Genomic DNA, 25,234 nt, shown 5'->3' with positions numbered 1-25,234 from the left:
CTTAATGCCCTTGGGCACCTGTGAAATAGTCTCTGGATCTGCAATAGGATTTTTAGAAAGGAACTTGTGAGACTCAGGGACCCTGTAGTATCTGTCAGGTTTTCTGGGAGCAGGAGGCAGGGAATCAGGGGCCAAACCAGATTCTGAAAAAGCATCATCAACAGTGTCTAGTACAGGAGGAATAGCTAAAGGCCTATGCTGAGGTAAGAGAAGGAAATCCCTATGCCTCTTTTTTGAAACAGAAAAATCCTGGCTTTCCCAGTGGAAATGCTCCCTTAGAGTATGTAAGGTTTCCCTAAAAGAAAAATCCTCAGGAGGGGAAGCAGAGGGAATGGAGTCCTCTGCATCAGAATCTTCATAAGTAGATAAGGGCAAATCCAGATCATCAGAAGAATCCTGATCAGAAGATTCATAATCAACTTCACTCCTAGGCCTCTTAGAAGGGGGGGGGGGGCTACCCCTGATTGGAGTTATTAGATCTTCAGCCATTCTTATCATTTGTTTTTTAGGCATAGAGGCTTGAGCATGTGACCTGGGCATCAGTTTTTTAGGCATGGATCGAGATTTAGGCCTAAGTAAAGAAGGAGGCATCAGTTTAATATGCAAGTCCATAGGCCTGAATACACCCGCAGAAGCCAGTGCCTGCACAACGGATCCGGTCCCATCCAAGGTAGAGATATCCACGGGTTCCATAGTTGAAGCATCTTGCGGCATACCAGACTCTGAATGGGTCTCAGTAGAGGCCTGCGAATCAGAAGTAGCGGGTATCAGGGACTGCGAAAGCACCTCACTGAGTACCGGCGAACTGGCGACTGGCTTAGCAGAAGCGTCATTGGCAGTTTTGGACCTCGACGGCCTGTCTCTGTCTTTATCTTTGCGTTTTTTCGGAATCCCGGTAGTCAGATGGCTAACCAATGACATTTCTGGATAATTAAACCAAGAACCGAAATATTTAGAGGCAAAAATATACCGACGATGGATAGTGCGCTGATTAAATAAAGCACAAAACCGACAGCAGGGTACGTCGTGGTCAGGGCCTAGGCAAGGAATACAGTACGAATGAAAATCTTTATGAGGTATTTGCTTTCCACAAGTAATGCAATTATTAACTTTTACAGACATTGGTAAGGAGGATGAAAAAGTTTCCCCAAAGAGGTACTCAGCTTTAGTTGAAGACTTCGGTTCTGAAACTCGAAAACAAAAATTTCAGGAGTCAGCCGACCAGCACTTGTGAACTGCTTCTGCTTCGGCCACCGCACGGCAAGAAGGACTGATGTAATGGTGTCTTCTGCATGTTTTATACCCCTGACAACCTGACGTCATGGAAGAAGGGACAACAACTGACGCAGGACCCAAGACTTTGTTAATCAGGCTGACTGAGGGCTACCTGCAAGCAGATAACCCAAATGTAATGACTGCAACAGTGAAACACGAAAGAACATCCAGTGGATGATGTGGATGATGGCTTGATGCCCTACAGAAATTATTATTGTTATTATTATTAATTTATTTTATCAGTATTAGGATACAACCACTTGTATGCACTTGGTAGTAGCTTTGACTAGATGTTAGTCATTCTAAGTTGAACCATGTTTTAGAAATATGTTTGTATGTTTACACAAATCTTAGAAACAGCAGCATTATCTAATAAGAAATCATTCTTTCCTTATTCAAACAGTTTTCATATATTAACCTGCCAGAGTCTGCATTTACGTGATAAAACAGTGAATTTACAAATAGAGGGACCAGTAAATGCACAAATGTTATTAGTCTGTAGTCATTCCACTCATCACAGTACCTGTAACTCCTGGTGAACCTTGGGGTCCAGGTGGGCCGGGTGGTCCTATGATCACACAGGGCAATGTGCCACCTATAAACAAAACATCAAAGAATTTGTTACATGAATCGCTATTTATGTCAGTTTCAAAGTTTATTTGTCACTCACAAAGGCTCAGTTATCTTTACACTTAAGAGCACAGCACAGATATAACATATTTCCTTCAGATTTCCAAAGTTTTTACCTCACTACACCAGAATATTTTAATAACAGCTTTTATTTCCTAGACATTTACATATTTCAGACCTAGCACAAAATAAGCCATGAATAAGGTAAATGGAGTGGAATTGTGCAAGTCCCTTTAGACCAACAGCCCAAGTCTGAATTCCTTCACGAATGTGACATATTTTATTACCCTGACATGTATACTAAAACCATCATAATACCTTGACTTTCATATTAAAACATGCTCTAATCTTTGTTATAACAGTACAGTAATAAAGCTTGTGTCCTTAGCATTCTCCATGCAGACAGCAAAAGAGGTTTAAGGAATGACATCAGAGTTTTACAGTATGTTTTTAAAGACTACATAAATGATTGACATTATCTTCTATTGCAGTATATAAAAGATCACAAACAATTAAAAATGGTTTACTATCAAAATGTGGAAAATCAAAATGGTTTTCCACTTTTTGATCGAATTTGTTATCCAAATTTGGAAATCCAGAATTACCCAAATGTCGAAAATGGTATTCGCAGAATCGACATTCGAACACTAAAAGTTCTAATGTCGAAATTTTGTGTTACCAGTAGTGTTTTTGCAGGGAGGCAAGCCCCCCCTGCACCCTCCATACCCCTTGCATATTATATATTTCAACTCTGAGATAACACTACATTCAGGAAAAGGGTATATTTCCCAATCTCCACTGTAGTGCAATCTGTTATCAGAACATCCAACCCATATTAGCGAATGCACACAATCATTCACTAATGAGGATTTGAACATTTCCAGATCGACATTACAGAAACTGGAAAACACGCATTCAACCATCCCAGTTTCATGTAAGTGCTGTTCCACATTTTGATAGTAAACCATTTAAAACAATATTATAATGTTACATGACACAACTGTTTAATTTCTTGCATTCAGATCCTATTACCTGCTCACTTATAAATATATATATTAATATATAATACAAAAATAATTTTGATCACCACCACTGAGGTGGCTGAGATACAAGTCTGACCTTCTATATTTACTTAACCCTACATGTCCAACAACTATTGAGCACCCTCTCATCTGTCTTGAGCCCATCTGTTCCCCTGTACTGTATAATCCCAAGAATATAGGTAAGAATTGACCAGACAGGCCTTCATCCAGCCAGCCACAGAGGTTGTTTATGCTCTTACCCACAATTAGCAATGAAGGATATATGACTGTCTCTAATGGCCTTAACTTTCACATTGGATGTCTGACATAGTCAAGTATGTCACTGTGAGTATCTACTTCCCCATCATCCTGCATGTGCTTGATTACATACACATGTTAATGGTGAATACAGTCTATGTCTTGGTAGATGTAACTGGTCCATCACTCGTACAGTTAACCATAGCAGGCTTGCAGACTGGGACTCCATTCTGTCCCCCAGGATGTGAGCAAGCAGTGGTCACGTGATTCCATTTCCACATCTGACTCCTTCAGTGCCTGAGCCAGTATTCAAATTTGAGTTATCTGATTTGTAGTCAGGGCTTTATCACTCTACATGTGAAAAACTTGCAAAAGAGAACTCCAGGCGTCACTCAGGATAAAAATCCAACTGTTCTATTTAAGCGCTTTTCGTCCCACACAATAGTGGGACTTCTTCAGATAAAACAGACTCTAAAAGAATATATATACTCGGGTCAAGACCTGTTTAATAAGATGCTTGAGGTTATTTCTGTATTTTAATTGCTTGGTTAGAAAGTTTAGTGTATTGGTGGTTGCGGGCACATGATTGTTTTAGGTTAATTACTTAATAAGATGGTGATTTGAGACTGTTTTATCTGAAGAAGTCCCACTATTGTGTGGGATGAAAAGCGCTTAAATAAAACAGTTAGATTTTTATCCTGAGTGATGCCTGGAGTTCTCTTTTGCTAGTTTTTCATGTCGTTTACTTCTGCTTCTCTGGTTTTTGTGTTTATCGCTCAACATCACAGAGCTGGGTGAAGTACTATGAATTTTTCATGTCCGACCTTTAGCTTTCAAGTTTCATTTGGCCAAAGGAAGGACACACCTAGACTATTTCATAGGATCATAGGAAGTTACTAGGCTATTAGCCCTGAGGCCCTTACAAGCCTAGCCAAGAATTTAGACCATGTTCCAATAAGTCAGCACCCTATGACACTGTTCAGCAGGGACATAGGTAGAATCCCAGGGGTGTATTTTCTGTTTCCCATCCAGTTATCCAGGTTGCTCTTAAAAAGGTTTAATGAGGTACTCTGCTTTACATGGAGAGGGAGTCTATTCCAAAAAAGGGGGAGTCTTGGGAACACAAATCTGTCCTGCCAACAAGTCCTATTGATGTCACAGAACAGGTTGAGGTCTTGCATGCAGGTTACTCGAGTGGAGCTTGACTTGCAGATATGCAGCAGTCCCATCAGAGTGGGGTCTGAGATTGCTTTGTATGCTAGAAAGAGGTCACCTCTGAAGACTCTGTAGGAGACTGACTACAGGGACAGGGCTTTTAGTCTATCTGTGTAGGGTAGATGTTTGAGGCCCTGGATTCTCTGGCTGAGGAATCTCTGTGGTCTCTCCAGGTGCTGCATGTGCTTTGTGAGGTACATGACAAAAGGGGCGTTGTATTCAATAATCGATCTTATAAGGGAAGAATACAGGGATGTTATGATCACCTTGTCCCTGGATGAGATACCCTTATTAATGAAGTGGGCCATGTAGAAAGCTTTCCGTACAACTGAGGCAATATGATGGTCAAAAATCAGTTTGCTATCAACCTGGGTTTCCAAGTCCCTCATGACTGATTGCAAATTTAGTGCCTTATTATCAATGTGATAATTTGTAAGGACGTCATTCTCCCCAAAGGAAATGATGATGCATTTTTTGGCATTCAGTTTGAGGCCATGTTTCTGGCACCAGTCATTATTTTGGGTGAAACCCTCTTGGAGGATGCCCACATTACTAGGGTAATTGATGACAGCATCAAGCTTGCAGTCATCTGCAAACTTGGTCAGCCAAAGCCCACTAGAGTTGGTCTGCACCTCTGAGAAGTATATCCCAAACAGTAGAGGCCCCAACACCGATCCCTGGGGTACACCACTGGTTATGAGCCTACTACTTGATGCGGCTTCCCCTATTTTGACTAGGTGGGTTCTATCAGTAAGCCAGTCTACTGCCCATCTGGTAACATGTGGATTGATCCCAAAAACACAAAAAAATTGAAGCTCAAAAGAAAAACACCACAAATTCACTGCCACAATCTAGAAACCACACAAAAAACACAGGATCAAGGGTCACAGAAATTTTATTCTGGTATCTAGGCCTTTTGCATTCATGGAATAATTTCATCTAACAAATGCCATATCCATTTATACGCCAGGTACTCAAAATCACCCAATGACACTCCTTCAGTTAAACAATTAAATAATTAAATATACTAAACACTTAGGTTAGAAAAAACAGAATGACTATAAAAACATCATTTCCAAAAAGTGTTTGCTTGGCAACCTTATGAAGAATAACATTAGTAGCCTACAGAACATTATATAAATATTACATAAAGTATATAAACATGAACATTATAATCATTAAATATGATTTGATGCATCAAAATATTTACTCTGGGTATCTAGCAAATTAACATTTAATAAAATTTATAAATTTATATTACTATCTAAATTCATACCTCTGGGGTACAAAGTGCGATAATTCAAAATCATTCTGCATTCTAATCTATTCAGTTCCCTTCTAATATTCCCACCATTGGTGACTATAGGCCGTGCCAAAACACTAAACCATATTGTGGCGGTGAAGCCGTGGTGTTCTTCTTTTGTACATATGGATTGATGCCTAGTTGAGAGAATTTATCTATTATATCTGCATGGGGGAAAGTATCGAAGGCCTTGGCCAGGTCAAGGTAGGTGGTGTGCACCATCTTCCCTTCATCTATGGCCTTGGTGACTGTCTCAAGGAAGTCAACCAAATTTAACAGGCATGACACCACCCCCTGACAAAAGCAAACCTTGTCGGATCAAGTGTCTGGAGGTTGTCAATGTCCTTTTTAATGAGATCCATGATAATCCGCTCCATGGCCTTGCAGATCAGGCTAGTTAGGCTGATGGGTCTATAATTTCCTAGATCGGTGGGTGCTCCACTTTTGTGCAAAGGGATGACAATAGCTGTCCTCCACTCAGCTGGGATGAAGCCAGTACTCATGCTTTGGTTGAATAGGGTGCCTAATGGTGCTGCAAGTTCCTGCCTGAGTTCATGTAGGATGCAGCCTGGGATGTTATCAGGTCCCATGGAGGCTGTATTTTTTGCCTTTGAGAGGACAGTGATGACTTGCTCCCTAGAGATAAGGGGAGGGGGCAGGTACTGGAGATGTTCTGTTTTACTGATGGGGGGGAGGGGGACAGAGGAGTGAAGTTTTCACTGAACCTGTCTACCAGCAGGTTGGCTATATCTACCAAGTTTGTGTATGCGGTGTCCTTGACCACCAGCCAGTTCTGAGCAGATCAGGGTGCTTCCCTTGAGACTGCAGGAGAAACTGTTGGAAACTCGTTAATACAGAAACCAAGCTGGGTTATATCGATGACTTCCAAATATGCAAGAAAGTCAAGAAGGTTTAGGATCATTGCTTGGAAGTGTTTACAGCGGTATTTTTATACCCAAGCAGTCTCGATAGCAAATGTTGGCGGTGTAATGGGGAAGAAAGAGGCAACTGGGAACATATTTTTGGGGAGTGTAATGAGTGTGCAGAGTTTAAAAATGTCCTGCAGTCTACTCTATCAGAAATACTGGGTGAGCAAATTGGTATAACTAAGGAAAAATTTTTTTGAGCTATGATACAGAATCGGAATTGCCTAGACATACTAAGACCTTCCTGAGTCTAAGTATGGTAGCTGCCAAAAAAGCAATTACTAGAAAATGGAAATCAAAGACTAAACCAACTGTACTAGAAGTAGTGAACATAGTAACAGAGAAAAAGCAATTGGAAATTGGATCTTTAGAAAAGGGTAGGAGCAAATTACATAGAAAAAATGGGAATTGTGGGAACAATACATGCAGAAGATGGACAAGGTTTAAAAGAAGGCAGGATTTGAATGAGCTATGTAATGTTTGACTAACGACTGGATAGATTGCAAGTGACGTATGTTTACTACTAGAATTATGTCAATATGGTTTGTTTTCATTTATATAAATGTATGATTGCCTGTATCATAAGTGATACTTTAATAAAGATGCTTCTTGTTTAAAAAACGGAAATTTTTGGAACAATTCATGCAGAAAATGATTTGGAGGAGAAATGAAGTTTAAGAGAAGGAAGTCATTGAATAATTTATATAATGTTACTTAGATTACATGACATATAACAATATATGTGATGCATAATGATCATAAATGTAAAGTTAATATGGTTTAATTGCTTTTATATAAATGTAAGCTTGCCTAAGTCACAGGTGATAATTCAATAGAAGTGCTTAAAAAGTACAGAAACAAAAAAGAAGTTATGTACTCACCATAACGTTCCATGTTGGTAGTCCATCTCACCCTTCATTTTTACGTATGGGTTCGGAGCCGATCCTCGGCTCCGACTCTGATGATTTTCAAGCTCGAAGACTTCTGGTTGGCTCGTGGCTAAGCATGTATCCCATGGTGCACCAGTGCAATCCCCAGATCTTGTTTGCTGCTCACTAGCAATAGAAAGAGATAGAAAGAAACCCTTAACCAACAAGCCAATACTAAAGGGTCACCAACCAAGAAATTTATAATATTATCTCCAGATCTTCCCGGATGGGGGCAGGAGGGAGGGTTGGTAAAAATGAAGGGTGAGATGGACTACCAACATGGAACGTTATGGTGAGTACATAACTTCTTTATGTTAGGTAGTCCAATCTCACCTTCATTTTTACATATGGGACAGCGTCCCTAGCACCTAATTCTTGGGTGGCTCATTGGAAGATACTCCTGAGCACCGTGGAGCCAAAGGATGCTCTACCCCTAGAAGTCAAATCCAACTTATAATGAGTAATAAAGGTGCAAGGGGTAGCCCACGTAGCTGCTGCACAGATATGATCAATTGGTACCCTGGCTTGGAAGGCTGCAGAGGTAAACAGAGACCTGGTAGAGTAAGCTTTGACCCTATGGGGCAAGGGTCTGCCCTCCGAGCTGTAGATGAAAGCTATGCAACTCAAAATCCAGTTAGACAATGTCACCTTAGAAACTGGCAAACCCATTCTGGAATCAGAAAAGGAAACGAACAATTGGTCTGACTTCCGAATTTCTTTGGTCCGTTGCAAATAGAAACGCAGCTGTCTGTGAACATCTAACTGGTGAAACCGGTATTCCGCTGCACTGATATGATTGGGAAAGAAGACTGGGAGTTCAATGGACTGATTCAATGTTGCAGAAGAACAAACTTTGGGGACAAACGAAGGATTGGTACGTAAAGAAACCCTGTCTTTATGAAAAACTAAATAAGGTGGTTTAATAGGCAGAGCATGTAGCTCAGAAACATGTCTGGCTGATGTAATAGATACCAAAAACACAGTCTTCCAAGACAAATACTTTAAGGAAGCTGAATGAGACGGTTCAAAAGGAGAGGATGTTAGTTTGGACAACACAAAATTTAAGCCACAAGACGCCACAGGTTCTTGTAAAGGTGGTCTCAGCAAGGTGGCTCCTCTCAAGAAGGTTTTACGTAACTTATGCGACATAAGGTTAACATTTGGAGATCCCAAATAAAAATGTGAAATAGCCGCCAATTGTACGTCGATGGTGGTTGTGGCAGATCCCTGCTGAAAAAGCTCTGAAAGGAATTCCAGAATTACGGGAACAGGAGCGATGTAAGGATCCACATTCATTTTCTGTGCCAAAATAGAAAACATTTTCCACTTGCTGTCATACAGCCTTCTGGTTGATGGTTTGTGTGAGGATAAAAGAATATGGGACATTGACGATGAGACATCATGAAGCCTGACTACAGATGGAACTGGATCAGCCAAGCTGTCAATTTGAGGGTGTGGAGAGAAGGGTGTAGCGAGCCCGACATGTGGGTCAGTAGATCTGGAACTGGGTCCAGGATCCAAGGATCATCCAGGAGAAGAGGCTCGAGGAAGGGAAACCAGACCTGATGAGGCCAGTAAGGAGCAATGAGGATCAACTTGCTTCCCAGTCGGTTGGCTTTCTGTATCACTTTGGGGATTAGAGGGAAAGGAGGGAAGGCATAGAGAAGTACCGTGGGCCAATCGTGTACCAGAGCATCTCTGGGTGCTTCCACCGGAGGGGGAATTAGGGAAAAATAATTGCTGCACTTGGCATTGAGTGGACTGGCAAAAAAATCACAGCAAGGTTGTCCCCATTTCAGAAAAATCTATTCCACTATTTCCCATTTCAGAGACCACTCATGGGGCAGCAGGACTGCCTGGCTCAGCTTGTTGGCTATCATGTTGGTTGTCCCCAGAATGTGTGTTGCCACCAAAAAGCACTGGGAAGAAATCACCTATTCCCAAACTTGCATGGCTTCTCGACAGAGTGGGTAAGATCTGGTACCACCCTGTTTGTTGATATACCACACAACTGACATGTCCGATTGTATCGCAATCGTCCCTGGAGGAAGAAGGTCCTGAAATGCTTGCAATGCCAGAAGCACCACTCTCATCTCCAGAACGTTGATATGCAAATGAGCCTCGTGTTCTTGCCATGTGTCGTGGACCGTCCTGCCCAGATAATGCCCCCCCCCACCCGACCTGAAAGGCATCCGTGGTCACAGTGGCAATGGGTTGGGCAGGCACAAAGGAAGCTCCAGTGAACAAATTGTTGGGGGCTATCCACCAATGAAGGTCCTTTTTGCATGATTCTGTCAGCAGAATAGAGTGATTCAGTGGCAGGTACTGGAATGACCACTGGGATAATAGGAGCCATTGAAGAATTCTCATATGCAACCTGGCTAGAGGTATTAACAGAATGGTTGAGGCTATCATTCCAAGAAGTTGAAGAATCCAATTTGCTTTGACCTTCCAAAGTGGGAGAAGTCACTGAACTTGTGAGACAAGGTTTTGTGCTCTTTTGATAGAAAGACATGTCATACCCACTGTGTCTACCTCTGCTCCTATAAAAATTACAGATAGCGAGGGCAGTAATGCAGATTTTTCCCAATTTATGGAGATCCCTAGTTGAGCACAAAGCTGAATGGTGATGTCCCTGTTTTGGAGAAGTAGATGCCTGGTGGGGGTGGTCAGGAGACAGTCGTCCAAATATGGAAATATCTGGAATCCCTGACGTCTCATGTGAGCTGTCACTACCGCCATGCATTTGGTGAACACCCTGGGGGCTGTGGTGAGACCAAAGGACAAAGCACAAAACTGAAAATGGCTGGCTCCCAGCCAGAAGTGCAGATACCTCCTTGACACCTTGTCCATTTTTATATGGTGGTAGGCGTCTTGGAGATCTAGAGAGTACATCCAGTAGTCTTTCCCTAACAAAGGGAGTATCAACTGCAGTGTTACCATTCAAAACTTGTCCTTTTTCATAGATTTGTTTAATCTTCTGAGGTCCAATATTGGCCTCCAGTCTCCAGTTCATTTTGGGACTAAAAAGAACCTGGAGTAAGTTCCGGAGTCTATCTGGTCTGCTGGCACGGGCTGGATGACTCTTTTTGAGAGCAACTTGTTGATCTCCACAGTTGCCTGATCCTTGAGATTGGGTGGAACATCTGGGATCTTCTTGGGAACAAACAGTGGAAGGGAAAAGGGTATGATATATCCTCTGGTGACGAATCTTTGTACCCACTTGTCTTGGGTTAAATTTAAATTTAGCCAGGCTTCTGGATACAAAGAGATGCGACCCCCGACTGGTCCCAGAGAAATGCAGTCGGGCCCCACATCAAGAGCGCTGATAAGGCCGCCCTCGAAAGGAACCGTGGCCTTGCTGGTATTGTGGGACCACCCCTGCCTCTAGGGCGACGTCTACCATTTCCTCCTTCTCTGCCTCTGAAGGAGGATTCACTCTGTGTGTCTGGAAAGGCCCTCTGGGACTTTTTGAACCACATCTTACCTCCCCTTTGACATTTGGGGTATGGTCGAGAGAGGACGGTAAAACGGACTCCCACAGCAGAGAGAGCCTTTCCTTCCTGTTCACACCGAGTGAGTGCATCTTTCATCTTGGAACCAAACAAGGAGGAACCATTAAAAGGGATGTTGGTGAAGGTGGACTTGAACGGCTCCGCAAAATTACACAAGCGCATCCAGGAGTGGTGCCTAAGGGCAACTCCTGAACCCGCTGTTCTGCTCTTTCCATCGGCCGCATGAGATATGAGCCACATGGAGGAGTTAACTATGGAATTTAGGGTGAATAACTGAGCAGAGATCCTATTCGGGACTCCCTCAGGACAAGCACACTGTATGGAATCTCCTACCTCCTTGAGGAGATCCCTCTGCAACCTTGTGAAATGGGTAAGATAGTTCAGGGATCGAAGTGTAAAGGCCACTGAACTGAATACGCACTTCCCAAATCTGTCCATCTGTCGAGACTCCTTGTTTGGCGGATATACAGAGGAAGAAGTCTTTGCCAACTCCTTCTTTGTGGCTGCCGCCACCACCATGGCATCTACGGGAACACCCTTAGACAAGAATTCTTTTCCAGGAGGGGCAGACAGGAACTTATTTGGTCTTCTAGGTACTGGCTCCACGGCATCGGGAGTATCCCACACCTTCCGACTAACCAGATCCATTAGTTCGTTGAAAGGTGGAGACACCCAAGAGTTAGAGGGTTGAGACCCAAAAGCCTTCAGGTACACTGACTCCTCATCAGAAGGGTTGAAAGTGGGCCAGTTGCACCTCTGTTTAAGGATCTCTAGAATGTCCACAAAGGAGACATCATCAGAGGATGACTTAGGGGACCCCTCCAACTCATCGAGGTCAGTGTCCGATGTCAGAGACTCATCCTGGGTGTCAATATGCTTCCTCTTGCATACTTCCTTCCATGGGGACTCCTCAAGAGGACCTTCTGGGGATGCCCTGGAAGAGTGGGGGCCACCAGCTGGTGGCTCCTGAGGCTGTGGGTCTCTGCTTTCTCTGGAGAGAGTAGGGACTGAGACCGAAGTGGGATCCCTGGGGGGAAGAGTGCCTGTACCACTGGCAGGGGCTGTAGATTGTGACAGCACACTCCTCATCACCTCAAAAGCAGATCTCTCTGGCGCCGCCATCCTTGCTCCAAAGAGACAAAGGACGGTGCCGGAGCCAGAGCCATCAGCTCCGAGATAGATGCAGGGTCCAAGCTCACCCCGGTGGATGCACCGAGAGGAAGGCTCAGAACTGACGAAGATCAATTCAAAACCTCCCCCTCAGCACCGACAGAAGAGCTTCGGTCCCTGGATACGACGGATGGAGCCGAACATGTCGGTGCTGAACTCGGCTCTAATGCAACAGCACGGGGAGCTGGAACTGAGGGTTCCTCCAGTGGTAACAAGCACTCCGGCTCTGAAAAACCAACATGGCTCGGAGGAGGAATCACAGATGGAGACAAGACTGGTTCGTGTGGCTCCGGAGCCAATTGGGTCAGAGCCAACAAACATTTAGGCAGGGCAGATGACTTGAGGAGTCTCAGTACTACCCTCTCCATCCAATCCAAACTCGTCGATGTGGCAAACTAGATCTGGGGATTGCACTGGTGCACCATGTGACACCTGCTTAACCACGCGCCAACCAGAAGTCTTCGAGCTTGAAAATCAGCTCCGAACCCATGTGTAAAAATGAAGGTGAGACTGGACAACCTAACATGCTATGACTTGTAACCAAAGTGATATGCTTTCTAAAATGCACTTTGGTTGTAAGGCTATAATGCAACTACAAGCCAAAGAAATGACTGGAAACATATTTGCTCTACAACACTCTGATCATAATTAACAGTGCTACACAGATTTGTGTTACTTTTAGAGTTCATATCTCATTGACTTCTAAGTTAAGTCTGTCTCTTTGCTAAATGCCAAATACAATGCAGGAGTGCTTGGCACACTCCTGCAAATCATTTTACTATAACACCTATGAATTGCTAATTCTGGTTCATTACAATGCAATCCACTACTGTAGTAAACATTACATATTAAAAGAGCTGGCATTATCTAGGGAATACTAAAAGCTGCACGTACAGGCCAACACGGAAGGACTGTGGCTGACCAAGTTCGCAGATGACTGCAAACTTGGTGCCATAATCGACTCTCCATCCGATACAAGCATCCTCCAAAAGGGCCTCATAGAAACAGACAACTGGTGCCAGAGCCATGGCCTCAAGCTAAACGCCAAAAAGTATATAGTCATCCCCTTTGGCAAAAATAAAGTGCCCACAAATTACCACATAGGTGGTAATCCATTAAGTACAGAAGAAGTAATTAGGGACCTGGGGACCCAAGTTGATAGCAATCTCTCATTTGACAACCACGTGGCCAAAGTGGTTAGAAAAACATTTTATATAGCCCACCTAATCATGAAAGGATTTACATCTAGATCAGGGGAGGTCATCGTGCCTATTTACTCATCCCTCATCAGGCCCATAATTGAGTACAATGCCCCTTTTGGGATGTACTTTACCAGACACCTGCAGCAACTGGAAAGACCCCAAAAGTACCTCACCAAGAGGATCAAAGGGCTCAAACAGATGCCATATGCTGCCCAGTTAAAGAAACTCCAGCTCTACTCAGTAGCATACCACCTGCTCAGAGGCAATCTGTGCCTGACGTATAAAGCCATGTCCAACCCGGAATTTATGGACATGCTGCACCTCAGAAAATCCAAATCCCATCAAGCTACGCGCTCGAGAGACTTGAACCTCAGCACTGAAATAAATAGGACATGCTGGAGGGACAGATTCATAACCCAGAGGCTCCCTTCACTCTGGAATAAAATCCCAGTCCAGGTTAGGCAGAGTCCCTCATTGACTCTCTTCAAGAGGAATCTTGATGAGTGGATGGGAGATCGTAGGTTTACCACGGGTGTCACTTCTGTGTCACTGTTAGACAGAGGCACAGTATACTAACCTCGAAAAAGGGCATAGCAAAATTAATTTAAAATGGGTGGTGAAAGCTAAACACACTCTGGCTAGGCTTATAAATGCCCTAGGGCAGATAGCCTAGTATGAACCTATGAACCTATACAGAACTCTATGGTAACCACCAGTGTGTTAGACCTTGCCCACAACCTTTACACTTCAAAGATGATTTCAAAGTATGCCTGCCACAAGCCACAAAAAAGTCCTAGATATCAAAAAGTGATCCTCACAGAATTCTAACTATGGTGATGAAGCAAGTAGAAATGCTCCCTGGTTGCTCTGAGATGACTTTAGTGAAATACAGCAATAATGCAATTGTGATCTTTTTTGCTGCATATAATAGACGTACGACTGTGAAATGCATTTATGACTCAACTTGGCAGAAAAAAAAGACTAAAAAGCAATCTGAAGAGTCATGTCTGTCAAGTGCACTGGAATATAATATGGCAGATGAAGAGCAGGAAAGTACAGTTATGTAGTTTACTTACAATAAGAGGAGTTGCTTGAACAGATCACTGCTACAATAGCTATTACATATGAAATATATCCTGCCAAGAATATCATAAATATATAGAGTCTCACAAAACATCAGGCACTTTCCTCATGTGCCATTCATACACTCTTAGTATGAAACCACATGCTAGTATAGGAGGGCTGTACAGACACACCAAATCACAGAGATTTCTTGCCTAAGAAGAGAGACTGAAGACTAGAGCTGCAAGTAAATCTTGTCAGGAATGAAAAAAGTAGAAAAGTATCCCATCCTGGCCATGAACAGGAATAACAAGGTGGAAGAAGAGAGGATATAACCAAGATATAATGTAGTTCACTTAGGGGATTGATCACAGAGCAGCCTAGATAACATCTCAGTTGCCACACTTAAAAACGTTACCTGACAGCAACCAGCGAACATGTCTGGTATCTACAGCAAATGTGATCTGTTCAAACATCTATTGTTATGGCAAGTAAACTACACAGCTGTATTATATATGTCATTAGACACTATTGCAGTAGCCATTACATATGGAATTTTGCTAAGCTCAAAACGTAAGGGTGGAAGGTGAAGGGTCAGAACCTAGTAGTCCCTGAAGAACAGCTTGGGTGAAGCCTGCTATGGCTCTGGAAACAGAATCCAGCTTAAAAGGTTTGGTAAAAGTATGAATTAAGGACTGAACAGTTGCTTATAATATAGATGCACAGTCAACTACCTTCCAGAAAGCCCCAGATGTAGCAACAGCTCTGATAAATGAGCCTTAACATTCTGAGGAATAGTCGGAGTAGCAGAAAAGAATGCAGTGGAGAAGCTATCTGGAAATCATTTGTGTATATGCCGGCTGTCCCTTCTATTTACCATCATAAGACACAAAGTTGACTGGATTTCCTGATGTCGTTAGTATTGTCTAGATAAAATCTCAGTTGTTTGAATAAGAAGAATCCCTTCTCCTTTGCTTTGCTGGCAAGAATAAAAAAGAGGAAGCTGGACAATTTGATTAAGAGTAAATTTAGAGACATCTTTAGTTATAAAGGAATGGTTGGTTCTAAGCTAATGAAGTCCTTGTTCAGCTTGAATGAAAGTGTTAAATGCTTTTTTATGAAATTTATGACAATTATTCCTTTGCATTTTTTTCTGGCTGTTGACTTAGTGCCCTAGTGTTTTGTATTGATTGTTTTAAGCTAGTTGCTCCATGTTTGTTGTGAAGTTTTAGAGAACAGCTGGTTTTAGCCTCAAAGGGAGGTTGAGTTAACTTTTCAAAAACAAAAGTGTACTTCCCTGGTCATCAAACTGGAAAATTCAAATTCCAAGAAGAAGTCAGCTTTTTTTCTTGGTGTTTAATATGCAAAATCCATTTAAAAATTGTTTAACTTGAGGTGAAGAAGAAAGAGTGGGATCCAGAGGCAGACATACTGAAATGGCTGAGTAGTGTACCCTTATTAAAGAGCATGCAAGGCCAGAATCAAGCAATTAAAAGGTAGGGGAGAAATAGGAGTGCTCTGCTTGAGATGGGTACTCTACTCTATTTTGATGCCAAAGAGAAAATATTTTCCATTTTGATAAGTAAGACTTCCTAGTAGCAGGTTTTCTTGCCTTCTTCAATACATGTTTCACACCCTCATAAAAAGGTGTCTACAAGAAATCAAAAGCCTATCATCCATAGAGTTAGACTGATATTGTGAATGTTGTTGAATCAGAGATCCCTTGTCCTATGTAAGTAAGTCCATTCTGTCAGGAAGCTTTGGGTAATTACACCTGACCAATTACATGACAAGGGAGAACCAGTGTTGTCTAGCCAAAAGGGAGTTACCAGGAACATCACTGGTAAGTCCATTCTGATCTTTTGAAGGATTTTGCAAATGAGAGGAAAGGGAAAAGAGGACTTGCATAAGGAAACACTCCCAACCAGGGGATTGAGAATGCATCTGTTTTCCATGCCTTTTTGCATGGTGTCCTGGAGCAGGAGAGTTTCAGCTGTTTGTTCATGATGGAAACAAACAGATCTATATGGAGAGTTCCCCACTGGTGGCCAATCTGTTATGTAGACTCTACTTAGGAAGATCTATCTTAGTTCTGCTCAAACAGTCTGCTATTGTCCTCTGCACTGATGGGAAGTAAGCAGCCTGGATAACTAAGTTAAGCTGGAGTTCTATGTCCAATTCAGTCATGACCAGACTGCAAAGAGAGTATGACTTTGTACTTTTCTGTTTATGTAACACATGACAGTGGTGTTGTCTGTCACTACCAAGAGAGTTCCCAGACACCGGAGTTGATTCAGGGATTTCTGGGCATTTATCAGTGTCATCATTTCCTGAAAATTGATGTGGATACAGTAATGCTGTGGTTCACAGATTCCATGTACCTTGACACTCTGAGAAACAGCATGCCAGACAAAGTCTGGGGCATCTGTGGCCACTGACCGAGAGGGGGTGGGAGGACAGAAAGAAACTCTTTGGTTGAAAACCACTTGCTTGGCCTAGCAAAAAAGTTAATTCTTCGCACAGTTGAGATCTGGAAATAGAAAGGAAAGTGGGTGATATTTTTGGGCCCAAATTGATTTGATAAATCACCAGATGTATCTCATGTGAAGTCTAGCAAATAGAATCATAAGGATAGAGGAAACCATAAAGCCATAAACTCAGAAATTCTGTTTCTGTGGATTTTATCTGTAGAGAAATACAGACAAAGTGATGATAACAAGCTTATATTTTCCCTAGGGAAGAAATGCTACAATCACAGAAGTTTCAGAAAGCATCCAAGAAATACTAATCTGTGAGCTGGAACAAGGGATGAATTATTTTAGATTCAGAGTGAAACCTAGATTGTTGAAAAGATCCGTGGTATACTGTAATGCTGTAAGATAGCCTTGAGTAGTTGTCACTGATATCAAGCAGCTATCTAGATAAGGAAAATGTGTTAGCCTTGAAGACTGCAATGAGCTATTATGACAGAAAGGAATTTGGTGTAGACTCTTGGAAAGTAGAAAGACCGAAGTACAAAGAAGTAAATTATAAGCCAATTCTGAGACACAGAACCTTAATAAAGATCTTTTTGTGAATGGAAATATGTAAGTAAGCATCCTTTAGGTCTAGCAGGAGTAGAAAGGCTTGAGGCAAAAGCGATGAAAAACAGTTGGTAGTGTCAGGATTTTGAATTTCAAGATAGGAAGAAAAGTGTTTAGTTCAGAGAGATCTAGAATGGGCCTCCAAGTTCCTTATTTTCTGGGGAACCAGGAAAAAATCTTGAATAATAGCCTTGCCCCTATTGCTCTGAAGGGACTGGTTGATTTGAGGCAAAAGACTGAGCTGTTCTTTCAGAGGCTGAGGAATTCCTGACAGTAAAGCTGGGAGTGCCCAATGGAGTCTGTATTTATATTCTATTATGATTGAAACCCACAAGTCTGTGTTTACTGACTACCATGCAGGAAGGCAAAGAGAAAGATTCCATGTAATTAAAAAAAAAAAAAAGCCAAAGTAGGGAGCAGAGGGAGGGGAAATGTGGCAAGCATATTCAGAAAAATTTAATTTGGGAGGGATCCTTGGGAACTAACAGTTTTGTTTTTGACACCATATTCCTGTTGCTTTTTGTAGTATTGTTTCCCCTGGTATCTACTGATCTGAATAATTTACAAAAATGAGCCTGGATTAGATGGGCAGCTCCCCTGGAATTTGGAAAATGGAGATAGAATACAGCTGTTTAATGCCCTGCATAAGTTTACCTCTATCTTCTAACTTTAAAATGACTTCATCAGGAGAGTTGCCTTTTCTAGAGGAGCATTTAACAGTTGAGCCTTGATATCTACTGGAAAAGTTTGAATTCTAATCCAAACAAGTCTTCTCTTAACTAGCTCAGTTGCAGCTGCTCTGGATACAAATACAATTGCAGCCACTGCATCATACTCACATTCTGTTATGTGTTTATCCACTTGAAATGCAGATTTAAACATAGATGTTCTCCAAGCCGGAGGTATAGCAACAGATTTGGTGTGTCTATGAGTAACTCACAGTACTTTATCTGTGAGTATGAAACTTCTTTAGCCTCCTATTTGGAAAAAAAATCTTTCAGCTTTGTTACTATGTTGGCAAAGGATATTTCCTGACTGGGAAAATCAGAAGATACAGTGTCCTTTGTCTCAAATTCACACATGTGGAGGAAGAAATTTGGGAAACATAACTGATTTCTTCATTATCTGCGTCAAACAAATCCTCTCCAGAAGAAGAATGAACTGTTTTCCTCTTAAGAGATGTAGAAGAGGAAGAAGAAAGTAAATACTGGAAAAGCTGGACAACTTGAAAAAGTCCTTAAACAAAATTATACCAACTCTCTTTACTCCGTATATACATCTCCAATGTTCTCCAAGCCGGAGGTATAGCAACAGATTTGGTGTGTCTATGAGTAATTCACAGTACTTTATCTGTGAGTATGAAACTTCTTTAGCCTCCTATTTGGAAAAAAAATCTTTCAGCTTTGTTATTATGTTGGCAAAGGATATTTCCTGACTGGGAAAATCAGAAGATACAGTGTCCTTTGTCTCAAATTCACACATGTGGAGGAAGAAATTTGGGAAACATAACTGATTTCTTCATTATCTGCGTCAAACAAATCCTCTCCAGAAGAAGAATGAACTGTTTTCCTCTTAAGAGATGTAGAAGAGGAAGAAGAAAGTAAATGCTGGACAACTTGAAAAAGTCCTTAAACAAAATTATACCAACTCTCTTTACTCCGTTTATGAGATAAGGGGAAAAATGGGGGGATAAATGATTGGTTTTCTGTGTACACTTTTTGGGAGTACCCAGACATATGCTCTTTGGGGTTAAAGTCATAGGTCTGACCATCATAAGTGAGCCTCCATTTACCCTCACAAGGACCTGGTAGATACCTCCCTCACCCTTATATAAAATAATCTGTGGTTGTCCCTTCCCAGCTGACTCTACCTGTCAAATAGTCTATTCAGACATGAGAGGGTACTGGGCCACAGCAGCCTCAAAGGGGGTATACTACAGGGCCCAGGAGAAGGAGGCTGATGGCACAGAGGATGCAAATGTACTCCAAAGGTGTCATCCAACACAGACCATACAAGAGATGCCATTACTGACACTCATTTTTCTGGACAACTTTTTCTTTACCTAAGGGGCAAGTCTGCCATTACAAAAAAGGCCTCATAGGCTGACCCCTGAAGACATCTGTTCTCAAGAATGACATAAAGGGAGTTTAATCTACCCCAGTGGTTTTGGGGGTAAAAGATAGCAAACTGAATATGACCTAATGTCATGTGCATCCCCTCAAACAAAACACACAGCTAGAATCAACAGCCTTTATATAGACTTTGGCATCCACAACTGCACTTTCTGACAGACATAAGAATAATATTTGGAAAATCTCTTAAAAAAAGGAAGGGCCCCCAATGGGAGTACTTATCTGCCCAAAGACAATGTGTTGAAACCAGATGCACAGTTACACCACGTACAAAGTTAAAGAGAGTCTGCATACATGTACAAACTGCAAGCAAGTTTTTGAGTTTTAGTGTGTCCATATGTCACTCCCATTAGAGCAGACATTAGGCTAGTGAGGAGGTGTTTGAAGGATTCTCTCACTGGTTGGATATACAGAAACCTTTGCAGGCTATATCCCATATGTAATGTCTACTACGACAGTCAACTAATGAAGAAGATTGAGTTTTCTGATTTCAAATTGTTGGACTCACATAACAAAGCAATGATAGAAGATCTTTCAGCTGATCTCAGGGATACTTTTCATACTGAGATTAACAAAATAGCCTCCTAGGCCTTCCAAGGTGTATGCAGGTTGAGAAACACGTTTGAGCTTTTGCAGTGTGAAAACTGAGAAAACTGTTAAAAAATAAGTTATCAGTTGTGTAAAATTCAGTTACTAGCTAATAACTACAGTTTCTGGATGCCAGGAGAAATTTAGAGAAAGAAAGCAAATATAAAAAAAGGAAACATTCTGACTGGCAAGAACTTTGCAGCCATTTGGCAAAAAAAAAAAGTTCAAATTTCAGCTTTGGTTTAGTAGATGGGTTTCTGTGATTTAGTTGAAAAAATAAATCAAATGCACTCAGAAGTGGTTAAAATAAGTAGTTAAAAGAAGTGAGATATTAGAAGAATATAAGTTCAAATGACAAGAAACTTGAAAAAATAGATGAAGTGTTAACTAGCTATTCAGATGAGCTCATAAAAATGCACAAATCAGACAAATAAAGGAAATAATGTGTGAGCATGAGACTTCCCAAGAAAAGCTGCTTCTAAAAACAGCAGTTAGAAGACAGATTATGTCAAGAAAACCTACTTTTTTGATATATCTGACAAAAATGGAAGGAATGTTCTGCATTAATTTTATGAAAGTACATGAAGGCAATTGAATTGGCATTCCACAGCAGAAGTTGGTAGCTAAAGGGAACAGCCTCTGCTTGCTTCAAATCTGGCCATCATAAAGCAGCCAAGAACTATATTATCAAAGATTCAATCATACCAGCAGGAAGAGCTGATTCTCATAAAACTGCAGCAGAATGGAAAGATGTTGAAAACTGAAAACACCATAGTATTTGTGGAAAATTATTTGCAGTAAACTAGATAGCTGAAGCAAGGTTATCCTGGCAATCTAGTGAAGCCAACAGGCAGGTGAGAGATTTAAGTTGCTTTATCCATCTTCAAAATATTTATTCATGGAGGATCAAAGACATTTGTGGATATAGAACAGATTATGGAGAAAATAAAAAAAATTGAGACAACAATGAATGAGCTAGGAAGCAGAAATGTACTTTGCTTCTTAATCTTTTGATATGAGAAAGCTCATAGAGAAGATTTGCCTGTGAAACCTTTTCTAGTGATTCAAATGAAAATGTTTGAGTGACAGGAAAAAGCCCATGAAATGACTGAAAAAATCAGCAGCACCTTTGCCTTGAAACAGAGAACAGTGCTAGGAAATTGAGATGATCAGAAAGAAGATGAGTAACAACATGAAATTAGTCATAAATGGGTGACCTCTCCCATTAGATATAGTTTTAACATGTGATCTATGGTTCTGCAAGAAGTGGACAAAATAGACTGGAAATCTGTTGACTGTAGTGATTTAGATGGAAACTGAATGAACTGAAGAAGTAACTGCAGGTAAAACAGTTTTTTATTCTTGTTAATAATGTAAAACATGTTTTGATGTACATTGCATACTATTCTGTAAAGTAGTTCTATATGGCATTTAGGCAGTGACACTTTAAATGTGACGTGTGGGTATTTTGTCAATGACTGTTGTATATGCTAATGATATTAAAGTAAAATGTATTTTTTTTTAGATGTAAAATATCTAGGTATTGTACTGCAACAAGATCTGAAAGATTGGAAAGAAATACATTAAAGTTAACATAATGTTCTGATCTCGAGGGTGGATATAAAAATGCAGTGATCACATTATATATACACAATTAAAATAAAATAATTTTCAGTGATTTATTTTTCTTTGTCCCTTGTATTCCACTGAATAGCCCATCTGAAATGCTTTCTTTATCAAATTCACATGTTCAATTCTCTCCATGTATGTCTCCTGCAGCATAGCTATTTGCACACTACATTTTTTAAATATAGTTCACTACTCTTTCTTTTTTGTGTATTTATCTGTGAGATCATTAACATTTAAAGACATTATAGAAAGCATTATATTCTTGAGAGATTGTTATTCCCACCTTTTATGTATAACAGCTTTTTTGCTAAATGTCTAGTTTCAGCTTCTGTGATACATGCATGTGCTGTTTGACAGGTTAATCTTTTATACAGTTGTTTCTTGTCATCTCCATTTGCGCCTATGTCACATCTTACAGAACTTTTTGTTTTGTTGGTAACCCTGAAACAAAAATACACTCACATGTCTAATATCCCCTAAAACCTAATAACTTAATAATAACAAACAAAACTATGTACATCTTCAAATAATGAAGTTTTACCCACCTAATAGGAACAAATGTTTCAAACTTGCAGCTACACACACACACACACACACACACACACACACACACACACACACACACACACACACACACACATGTTATAGCTTGTGGTTCTATTAAGTGCTGCCTGATTTCATCTTTTTATAGCTCTCTCAGCTGGCAAAACACTTGAATGCATTCAGAAGACATTTTCTCCAAGCCATTTCTCTTTATCAGATTGTCTGCTAGAGACATGAGAACTAGACACAACACTGTCTCTTACAATTTCTTACTAGATTAAGCTAATGGTCTTAAGCCAGTCATTTCCCTATGCAAGAATGAGAAAAAAAAAAAACACTATTTTTTTTTCTTTTAACCAGATCTTTTTTTTTACATTGCATGCTTTCTCTGCATCAAGACCCACCAACAACAGCAATATTTTCTTATATTCTGCTTCCCTTTGGATCGTGATTTTTCTAATAGTGCTGTAAAATGTTTAGCTCCACTCTACAAAACCACCTTGTCCAGTATCTATCAATCTTGGCATCACCTTTGCCATTCTTTTATCTAGTATTTATTTATTTAGTTAGTTAGTTATTGACATTTGGTGACAGGACTGGGTCAAAAACCTATTTTCAGCACAGTCTCAGAGAGAATCTCCAAAACAATGCAGACAAAAAGGATTTAACAGTTACAGCTAAACATTATATAGGTTCTAATACAAATTCAAACATTAGCAGTTTTTTTTACAGTTAACATAAGCATACATACATCCATAGAAAGAATACAATTTGTCATGAAGATAGATTGCAATTACAGCAAATTATAGAAGTTCAGTCTAAAATTCTAGTTTTGAGATGAGCATTATTAGCAAAGCAGATTTAGTTCTACAAAATACATAAAATATATTAGTTTTGCTTTGGGCATATAAAGGTAGAGGTTAAGTAATGAAAGTAATATAAGGGTAGAAATTAAGTAACGATGAAAGTAAGACACAGGGAAGAGAAAATGATTGTATAGAGACAGTAGTAGAAGCAAGGCATTTTTGAAGACGAGGAAGTGAAGATAAGAAGGTACATGTGGATATGTATTGAAATAGATATAGGAGGGCATTACAGTGAGAAAAGTTATAGAGGTTAAGGTGAGAGATATTCTGAGGGGTATAGGAGAAAAATGTAGTGAGAGATTTGTCAAAGAAGCAGAAATAGTAGAATAAGATAAGAAGTTGTATTTGAAGAAGTTCAGGAGAAACAGAAAGCAGGAATTAGAAAGAAATAGAAAAGTACAAATTTCCATGTGATGGGTTAGGGAGAATAGCTGATGATGAGATAAAGTATGGAAAGGTAAGAGGCTGTCAGAGGAGACAGATAAAAGTATGGACATAAATACTTTATAATAATGGGTTAAAACTGAAATGTGTCTCTGAGTCAGGGTTGTATGGGTCATTCACAATCCTTAGGTAATACAGCCGCCATACATTCTTACAAATGTTGGTGCTTGCCCTCCTTTTAAAATACTGTTAAACAAAATCTTCCAGATCTTTAGTACTTTCTTCCCTCCTACCTTCTAAACTTCCCCAGAAATGCCATCTGTTCCTGGAGACTTTCCTGATGATTGATTATACATCACTGTCTTTACTTCAAACTCTCCTATCTAAACTGTTAGTTATTGATGTTCAGTCTCATGTTCCACTAACCTTGGCAAAAATAAGTCTTCAACGAATATTTCCATTTGTGCTCTTTCTTCAGTTCTAGCATTTTCTGGTTTACACAGATTTTCATGAAATGCCCAAACTATCTCTAAAATCTTGATATGCTCTCTGGTTATTGCTATTGTTACAAGCTCACTATGTTTTGTAGGTTCATAGGTTTACAGATTAGTACTAAGCTAACTGACCTTGTGAGCCATTTTAAGCCTAGCCAATTATCCCTTGTGAGACTCAAACCCTGCACCTTGTGTTTGTAAGGCAAACACCTTACCCATTAGGCCACCCTTCCAACCCTGTAATAACCCTTTCTTCTTTCTGCTGCCTATGTCATTGTGCTGAATGTTTTTCTGCTCTAGTGTTATCAAAAAAAAGTTGCGTAACAACAATCTTTCTAAAAGTCATGCATATTATCCAGACATTCCCTTATTTTTCTCTTTAGCACTCTGCATTTGCACCTCTTCCTGTTCTGTGAGATTTACCTGTATGTTGCAATACTTCATTTGTCATCCCCTCTACATAATTTCTATTACTTCTAACCTCACCTCTTTTTTTTATTTCTATTTTGTTCTTAAACACCATTTTTATTTTATCCCACTCACTAGCTACATCTTCTGAAGATACATCTACCTTTCCTAAGCCATCCATCCACAACCTCTTTTTCCCCATTTTGTACGAGGTTGGGGTGTCACTTCAACAGTGACAATCATCTAGAACAAAGGATCACACCATCAGGTGGCTAGCCTTGCCATGATTCTACCTTTCCTAATAATTACCAATACTCATCCCACAAATTCCTCTCTTTTTGACAGGTAGGAGGGAAATTAGAAGTTATGTACTCACCATAACGTTCCATCTGAGTAGGTGACTTCATTTGGATGCAACCTGTGGGTATCGGATCTGATCTCGGATCCGAGCCGGCATTTCAAAAGCTTTAGGCTCCGAGCTCCTAGCTCCTCCCTCTACCCATAATCCCCTGCCAAGCCCTAACTGACCTCAGATTGAGTTTGCCTAAATAGCATTACCAAAAAAGGTATCTAAAAAGATGCAAAAACTCTTGTTGTATA

General features: G+C 40.6%; 1 protein-coding gene across 3 annotated transcripts in view; it reads right to left on the bottom strand.

The window, feature by feature from the left end:
• Positions 1 to 25,234, bottom strand: part of COL4A6 (collagen type IV alpha 6 chain) — a 4,024,271-nt gene that overhangs the window by 1,094,844 nt on the left and 2,904,193 nt on the right. For all 3 annotated transcript variants that reach the window (XM_044057202.1, XM_044057203.1, XM_044057204.1), the window contains one exon: positions 1,799 to 1,870. In XM_044057202.1, coding sequence (XP_043913137.1) covers positions 1,799 to 1,870 — 72 coding nt within the window. The remainder of the gene's footprint in view (positions 1 to 1,798; positions 1,871 to 25,234) is intronic.

Source organism: Protopterus annectens, chromosome 15.part0 (genome assembly GCF_019279795.1).
Source record: "Protopterus annectens isolate FY-2018-M chromosome 15.part0, PAN1.0, whole genome shotgun sequence".
Taxonomy (NCBI): Eukaryota; Metazoa; Chordata; order Ceratodontiformes; family Protopteridae; genus Protopterus; species Protopterus annectens.
Note: the sequence above shows the minus strand (reverse complement) of the source record. Positions and strands in the feature narration are given on the sequence as shown.